Source organism: Eptesicus fuscus, chromosome 10 (assembly GCF_027574615.1).
Source record: "Eptesicus fuscus isolate TK198812 chromosome 10, DD_ASM_mEF_20220401, whole genome shotgun sequence".
Taxonomy (NCBI): Eukaryota; Metazoa; Chordata; class Mammalia; order Chiroptera; family Vespertilionidae; genus Eptesicus; species Eptesicus fuscus.
Window position 1 is genome coordinate 76,740,354 of NC_072482.1, and position 9,135 is coordinate 76,749,488.

Here is a 9,135-nt window from a genome sequence, read left to right on the forward strand (position 1 = left end):
AGAAATTAAATTACTACATTCAGAGCAAATGAAATGTGCTATACTGTCAAGATTTCAACTAATACACATTAGAAAGAATGCTGAGTTATAGTAACAAATACTGTAAATATTATTTTCAAAGGTACTTTTATTCTCATTAATATCTTTTCCAAGTAAATCTGGTAGGATGTGGTTATGGATTTGTTTTCCCAATGGACCAGGGAGTTTTAATCTATTCTCAGGCCAAAGTCCACTTCTCTAACCTGGCCCTAGATCTCACTAATGCTTGTCACTGGTCATCAGAGTTACACATCCAGTCCCGGCACTGGAAAAACAAATCAAACCCATGTCACACTCGGGTGAGTCAGTCCCATTAATTCCACATTTTAAAAGCAACAGCTTAAATTATATAAAGCAACAGTTTACACAATGAGCACAGAACGTGGTATTATAAAATTGTATCCCTGATACCTATCTAAATTTATTAACCAATGTCACCCCAATAAATTCAATAAACAAAGATGTTTAAAAATTAAATAAATGACTAAGGTTTTTTAGAAAACACACACACACACACACACACACACACACACACACACAGAGAGAGACACACACACACACACAAATGAGCAGCCATACATGTCAAATTTGTTTCCAATATGAGAATTTGAAATCTGTGGACAAAATGACCTCAACCTGAATTTGAATTCAGGAAATTGCTGCTAAATGAAAGGAGCTAAACTTTGAGATTTACAGAATTTATCATTTGAGATATTTTCCCCTTTATTTTGAGATTATTCATGTATATTCTTGTAGACATTAGCATATTTTTAGTTTACCTTATATTGTTCTAAATTTTAAATTCTGTGTTGTATACATTGCATGGAGAAATGTTTCTTTAATTGAATATATTGTGTGTATTAAGCAGCAGGATCCAAAGCAGTGCTCCTGAACAGCAGGAAATTCCACCAGGGATTGGAAACGCAGCTAGCTGGGCCTCTGAAAAGTTTCCAATGATTCTTATTGTTTTTCCTTTCTTTCACAGAAAGGAGAGGCACACAGTACTTTTGCAAAAGACTCATAGTACCCAAGGGACCAAGACAATGAATTCACCTGACCTTTGGAACCCCGCAGAAGTGCAATTTTGCTTTGCTCTGATTAACAACTCATGCCCTAGAAATGTGAGGTCTGTGCTGAGCGCCTCTACCATGTACTTTGTCATGATTGGTGCTATAGTGATGACCATCCTGGGCAACCTGGTGGTGATCGTTGCCATCACCCACTTCAAGCAGCTCCACACCCCGACCAACTTCCTGATCCTCTCCATGGCCACCACTGACTTCCTGCTGAGCTGCGTGGTCATGCCCTTCAGTATGATCCGGTCCATCGAATCCTGCTGGTACTTTGGAGATCTCTTTTGCAAAGTCCACAGCTGCTGTGACATCATGCTCTGTACCACCTCCATTTTTCACCTCTGCTTCATCTCAGTGGATCGTTACTATGCTGTTTGTGACCCTTTGCATTATGTTACCAAAATTACCATTCCTGTCATAGAGCTCTTTCTGCTCATCAGTTGGTCTATTCCAATCTTTTTTGCCTTTGGCCTGGTATTCTCAGAATTAAACATAATTGGTGCAGAAGATTTTGTTGCAGCCATTGACTGCACAGGTTTGTGTGTGTTGATATTTAACAAATTTTGGGGGGTTATGGCCTCTTTTATAGCCTTTTTTCTTCCTGGGACGGTAATGGTGGGGATTTACATATACATTTTCAGAGTGGCCAGGAAGCACGCTAAGCAAATTGGCATGGGTTCTATGATGAAACAGGTTGGGTCAGAAAGCAAAATGAAAGCATCATCCAAAAAAGAAAGCAAGGCCACCAAGACTTTAAGTATAGTCATGGGAGTGTTTGTGTTGTGCTGGCTGCCCTTTTTTCTCTTGACGATTACAGACCCTTTCATCAATTTTACAACTCCTGAAGATTTGTATAATATCTTCCTCTGGCTGGGTTATTTTAATTCCACTTTCAATCCCATTATATATGGCATGTTTTATCCTTGGTTTCGCAAGGCATTGAGGATGATTGTCACAGGAATGATCTTCCATCCTGACTCTTCCACCCTAAGCCTGTTTCTTGAACATGCTTAGGCAATGCTCTCTGTTCTCTAGGATTCTTTCCTAGTAAGGAATCTTGGATGCTCTTCCTACCCAAAGGTAGGGGCATGGACAGAGTTGATAAGAAGATTCTTCCAGTTGATACAACACACATCTAAGTAGGAGCACTAAATCTGGCCTCTTGGTATACCAGAGCTGCCAAAGTGTCTAATTTCTGGGGTTCTGAGGAAGGCACCTCCAATAAGAAGACACTCTCTTGCTGATTCCTGAATTTCCAAATTAGAGATTTAGAGTTATTCCTTTGGCTTAAATTAAATAATAAGGGTCTTTTGCTTTTTCTCTTGTAAACATCGGAAGAGAGGACACAGTTGGTGTTCACACTCACTGATAGCCATGTACAATTTAAGTATTTCTTGAGATTATTGTTACATTTAGGGGAGCAGGGAGAGAGTTTGAGAGTACTGGAAGCCTGAATTATGAAGCATGTGACTGACAGAAAGGGAGAAGGAAACAGACAATTGTATTTACTTCCAATTTCATTGGTACTGACTTAAACCTCTTTTCAAAATGAGTTGATGTGAGGTTGGCAATACTTTGATCAAATTGAACTGTCTTATTAAATAAGAATGGATAAAAAAGTTTAGAAGCATATTCTTTCTTTTTTTCAATATATACTTTTTATCTATATACACATGTGGCCTGCATGCATGTAGAGAGGTGGTCTGTCCATCTCTCTTGCGGGGTGGGTGGGTGTGTGTGCACATACTAATTATTCACCAAGCCTGAGCTTCATTCATAAACTGAAGTTCTTTCACTATCCCAGAGTTTTGGGATAATATTTATTGCCTCAATTAATGTCTCTTCTCTGTGTCCTTATGTCTATCTCTCCTTCTCCTACCCCATAAACCCATTTCACCAAATTTTGGTTTTTTATAATATTCTTTCTGTCTCTCTAATCTAGTGGTTCTCAATCAGGGAGAGTTATGCCCCTTGAGGATATTTGGCAATGCCTGGAGACATTTTTGTTTGTTTTAACCAGCGAGGAGGTAGTACTGACATCTAGAGGGCAGAGGTAAAGAATGCTGCTAAACATCCTATAATGCACAGAACAGCCCCCCACAGCAAAGAATTATCTGGTTCAAAATTTCAATAATGCCATGGTTGAGAAACCCTGTTCTAATTTCACAGCTTCAATTACCACCTATTTCCTTCAAATATATACATCTTCATCCCTATCATTTTCCCCAAGTTTCTCATTTTTTATTATCAGTAAAGTATCTTTTTTTTATTTTCCCTCAAGATCTCAAACTAAACATATCCAGCATTTTCCTTCTATGTCCACCCCACTGACTCAAACCTGTCTCTTCTGAATCCTGCTTTGTGTTAGGGTTGGGTGTGCACAGGTATGCAGTTGCTCATCTTATATAATAAAAGGCTAATATGCAAATTGTCCCCTCAACTGGCAGTTCAACCAGGAGTTCAACCAGGAGGCAGGACCGGCCAGCCAACTACCCGCAGACCCTTCCCCGCAGCGGTCCCCACCCCCAATTCTCCCCCCCACCCCAATCGGGGGTGGGGCTGGACAGACCCCACCCATGCATGAATTTGTGCACCAGGCCTCTAGTCTAGCCTATAAGCTTCTTGTATGCAAGACTATAACCTTACATTATTCATGTTGGTATCCCGCAGTGCTTGACATGGTGCCCTTCCCATAAAAAATCTCTGAGCACAGTCAATGGGTGACTAAAACATAGAAACTTTGAGGAAAATGAGAAAGAGTAACTCAAATTCAGAAAAATGAACAATTATAAAACAAAGACTGTTAGACAGTGGGGGCTTCTTCTCTTGGAAGGGCAGATGGTGAAAAGAGCCTATATGCAAAGAAGAAATTGCACTGAATTTAACTCCTAATGGGCTTTGGTTATAGTGCACAGTGTTGTGCTGGGGAACTTGAGCACAGGGCCAGCAGAGGCACATGGTGGACAATGACTCACCAACTCAGAAACGCCTGCCACATACAGAAAGAAGCTTTCATGCTCATGTAGTGAATTTCCTGAGAATAGAAAGTAGGTGGTCCCTTTCTTTTCCTAATGTGTCAATAGTCCAAGTGCTTCGCAGAAAAGTTGGGTCCTGTGGAAATATTGTTCACTATCTTATGGATTGACAAATTGGAAAATTTTTAAATGGAACATACAAACTTAGGATGTTCATATGTGGCTGGAGCAATTTATTCATTAATGTTTGCCTATATTTTCAGGAAGTAGGTTGCTTTTCATAACAATAACCTTAAGAAACTGGGAGGTTGCAAAGAAAATATTTGTTAACATTACCATAGATTTTAATGTTAAGCATATTTTATTGTAGTAATTCTTATAGTAACATCGGAACATTTGCTTAATCAACCCCTCTCTACTCTGACCTGGCCAATGACATCACACCTCTATGTAGGTCATCTAGTCCTATGGTTTCTAATGTTCACAGACGTACATCCTAAATGCATTCATAAACCTTTTCGCTTTTTTAAAATCTACTCTTGCTATTGGGAAATTACTCATTACTCCAAAACACCTTCAATAACATTATTAGTTAAGAATTCCCAATACCCTTTTGATCTACCTGTTCTGTTGAACATTTATATCTCCCAAAGGTCAGTAATTATAATTTGATAATTTGAATATAGTATATTTAGGTCCTGAGATTTCAGTAAGTTATCGTTTTCACAGAACAGTATTTGAAATCAGAATTAGGTTTTAAGATGCTTAGGAGAGTATTGGTTCATTCTCTTCTGGTGGCAGTAATTTAATCCTTCAGGAGGAGGTTTCCTCTGCCCCTATTCCAGGGGCAACTTCAGAGGCTAAGGTACTCCTTTCTTTTGAATAATGAATGGAACAGGAGGAATTCCTTAGGCTTCAGGCCAAGTTAGACCTCCTTCCAGGGCCTGATAGAGTGATGGAGCACCTCACAATGTCAGGAGCACTTTCTAATTTGCTTTCCATGATGAGCCTCTCGTCTTATTTGGAATTTAACAGACATTTGGATTGCACCTGAGGGAATGCACAGAAAGGGCAGCCACTCATTTAGCAAACAATCTTTTTTTTTTTCATTTGATCCTCAAAATAACATAACATAATGTAACTTAACATCAAGGAACTGATATTTGAGGCCATATGATGGTCCATTTTTTCAGACCAGCATTTAATTTTGCTCACTAGGAGCAGAGGTAAATAGAGGAGAAATGAAGGAGCAGGTGGAAGCTTCTGCTGTAGTCATAACCATAACCATTTCTTAACTTAATAAAGAACTTTTACAACTTACAGCTCTACCTGCTCTTCCTAGGCTAGTCCAAGGAAAAGAGAACAATCCCATCATTATTCCTAATCTAATACTCTTCTTTCCAGGACTCATCTAGGCCGAATAAAGTAGCCATTATCTCAGGATGGTGACTGCCATGAACACCTTGTTCTTTCTATTACTAGTAAAAGCTATTCAGTTCAACAAACATTTAGTGAGCGGCTACTATGTGCTGTTCTGCGTGCTTATGCTTCAGAGATTAAGAAAACTCAAATCCTAGCTTCAAGGGGCTTATGGTCTAATAGGAAAACCATAGCCACTCAATTACAGTGCAGGAAGCTAAATCAGGTTTAGTGAAGGGCCCATTTCCAACCACTGAAGTGGGACTATGCATATTGCATTTCAGCTTTGATGTAATATATCCCAGAACCTAAAACCTTTTTAAAAATATATTTTTATTGATTTCAGAGAGGAAGGGAGAGGGAGAGAGATATAGAAACATCAGTGATGAGAGAATCATTGATGGGCTGCCTCCTGCACGCCCCCTACTGGGGATCAAGCCCGAAACCCTGGCATGTGTCCTTGACTAGAATTGAACCCAGGACCCTTCAGTCTGCAGGCCAACGCTCTAGCCTCTGAGCCAAACTGGCTAGGGCCTAAAAACCTTTTTTGGCTTTCTGGTCTGATTAACTTCTGGAGTCAGAAATCTATTTCCACGCACATGGACTTGGTACAAGGCAAGTCTTAAGCAATCACCACTGGTTTAGCTAGGGCTTTGTGGAGAAGGTGAAAGTACAAGCCAACCTTTTTCATTTGTTTGGACCTGTCCCACCTCTTCCTACAGGCCTTGCTGATGGATGTAATTTATTATTACCTTTAGAATTATGTCATTTTTGCAACATCAGTTTGACTTATATTGTAAACTGATTTCACCAAGAGGCATTCCACCTTCTGAAGGTTTGGTATCAAGAAATAGAGATGAGCCCTCGCTGGTTTGGCTCAGTGGATAGAGTGTCGACCTGCAGACTGAAGGGTCCCTGGTTCGATTCCAGTCAAGGGTACATGCCCCGGCTTGATCCTCAGTAGGGGGCATGCAGGAGGCAGACGATCACTGATTCTCTCTCATCATTGATGTTTCTATCTCTATCTCCCTCTCCCTTCCTCTCTGAAATCAATAAAAATATATTTAGAAAAAAAGAAATAGAGATGATAGCTTTGTGATGTACAGACATATGAATCTAATTGTAGGTACTATTACTGATGGGGAGACACGGGGTGGGGGGGGATAAGTGATGATTTTAAAAAATGGCAGAACAAGATTCTAACTCTTCAGTGTCCAGGTGAACTGCTTCATCTACTGTGATTTCCTTAACCAGCACAAAACATAGAGCTTAAAGAAGACAAGATAAATTCAGTGTGGGGGTCACAAACCAAAGGATTTAGGGTTAGTTATTCTCAATGATTTCTCTTGTTGAGAGAAATGTATACAAAAAAATCTTAAAGCAGTAGGGATATGTGAAACTCACTGAAAAATTTAAAGACTTTACAAATCCAGCATTTCATTTTCATCTCTAATTAATTGGCAGGACAAATAATGATCCTCTACTGAGAAGGAAGCGAACTCCTGAGACCTGTGAATAGTGTAAACCAGGTCCCTTGGTGCTCGTTCAGTGCTCATTTGCATAACATACCATATGGAGACGTAGTTTCTATTTGGAGTATAAGATCATTAACTAATTGCACATCTGTCATCTTTGCAGATGGAAGAGGATTCTACATACCTATGTCTATCTGTTACAAGAAGGACTTTTTCCCTTAAGTGATTCTGATTCCTACCTCTGTAAGTAGCTTGGAAACTCTGAATTCAATTTATGAGAACTTGCTTAAACATTTTACAGACTAGTGTTAAGATAGATAAACTACTTTTTCATATCAGATAGTTTTCCCAAGATGTATAAATATTGTGTGTTAACTTTAGAAATTGTGCAGGATGCAAAACTGAAACAGGGCAATTTCATACTTTCAATTACTTGTACGCTGAATTTTTTTTTTTTTTTTTTGCTTGGGAAGAGTTGACATATTATTAGAAAGCTTAAGCTATTGATTTTATTGTCAATTTATTTAATTCTAAAAAAGAGGACCCAGAGGTTACTTTTTACCCAAGTAATGATTTGTTAACGAGATGTTTTCTTTGAGAAAACGTTTAACTTACATCCTTCTTCTCTTTCCTTAAGGATAACATCTAAACTAGCTTCAAAAGCGCCCAATCAGATAAACCAGGGCTCGATTCAAGTCTCATGAGACCTCGAATCCTATGCTGCATTTGGTTTTCAGGGTGCATTTGATTCAGTGCCCAGGGAAATTGTACTAGGTTCCAAATTGCCCTTTAGTTCCTCACTAGATTTCACTTTCTAATTGTTTAGCAGACAAATAATTTCATTTTTCTGGTGTGTGGGACAGGTGGCCTGTTTTCAGAGAGAGAGGAGGAAGAGTAGGAACCATAAATGAGCACTGTCCTCCACCTAGGTGCTGGAGAGCACCCCCTGACCTTCTGCTACCAGGTGAATGGGTCTTGCCCCAGGACTGTCCATCCTCTGGGCATCCGGTTGGCCATCTACCTGGCCTGTGCAGCAGGCATCATTATTACAGTCCTAGGAAATTTGTTTGTGGTGTTCACTGTGTCCTACTTCAAAGCACTTCACACTCCCACCAACTTCCTGCTGCTTTCTCTGGCCCTGGCTGACATGCTCCTGGGTCTGCTGGTGCTGCCACTCAGCACCATCCGCTCAGTGGAGAGCTGCTGGTTCTTCGGAGACTTCCTCTGCCGCCTGCATACCTACCTGGACACCCTCTTCTGCCTCGTCTCCATCTTTCATCTCTGTTTCATTTCCATTGACCGCCACTGTGCCATCTGTGAGCCTCTGCTCTATCCCTCCAAGTTCACTGTCAGGGTGGCCCTTAGGTACATCCTGGCAGGGTGGGGGATGCCAGCAGCTTACACCGCCTTCTTTGTCTACACAGATGTAGTTGAGCGAGGGCTCAGCCGGTGGCTGGAAGAGATGCCTTGCGTGGGCAGTTGCCAGCTGCTGTTCAATAAGTTCTGGGGCTGGTTGAACTTCCCTGTGTTTTTTTTCCCCTGCCTCGTCATGATCAGCTTGTATGTAAAGATCTTCGTGGTTGCTGCCAGGCAGGCCCAGCAGATCAGCGCCTTCAACAAAAGCCTGGCTGGGGCTGCCAAACATGAAAGAAAAGCTGCCAAGACCCTGGGCATCGCTGTGAGCATGTACCTCTTGTGCTGGCTTCCCTTCACCGTTGACACGCTGGTGGACAGCCTCCTTAACTTCATCACACCGCCACTGGTCTTCGACATCTTCATCTGGCTGGCTTACTTCAACTCGGCCTGCAACCCCATCATCTATGTCTTTTCCTACCGCTGGTTCAGGAAGGCTCTGAAACTCATCCTGAGTCAGGAGATCTTCTCACCTCGGACACCCACTATTGATTTGTACCGAGAATGACTCCTTGACCTGAATTCAGGCAAATGGTAGGGCTTTGTAGGAAAGAGAGTGATGCTGTAGCAATGGGTGGTGTGGTGTCATGAGTTTTGGAGCATGAGAGAGAGAGAGAGATAAGTCATCTAACTATTTATTGGATAAATTAAAACTGTGAAAATATTTGAGTCCTCATTCATTACTTCCTTGAGACAACTAAGATAGAAAGGTGGAGAAAAAAAGCACCAAGGTTAGGATTT

The 9,135-nt window shown here is 40.8% G+C and overlaps 2 protein-coding genes across 2 annotated transcripts; both read left to right on the forward strand.

The window, feature by feature from the left end:
• The first annotated feature begins 1,082 nt into the window (after positions 1-1,082).
• On the forward strand, positions 1,083-2,126 carry LOC103285086 (trace amine-associated receptor 4). The gene has a single exon (XM_008140414.3). The coding sequence runs from the start codon at positions 1,083-1,085 to the stop codon at positions 2,124-2,126; it is 1,044 nt and encodes a 347-aa protein (XP_008138636.3).
• A 5,762-nt stretch (positions 2,127-7,888) lies between these two features.
• On the forward strand, positions 7,889-8,902 carry TAAR5 (trace amine associated receptor 5). Its single transcript, XM_008162436.2, has one exon. It carries the CDS (start codon positions 7,889-7,891, stop codon positions 8,900-8,902), a length of 1,014 nt encoding a protein of 337 aa, XP_008160658.2.
• Positions 8,903-9,135: the final 233 nt, after the last annotated feature.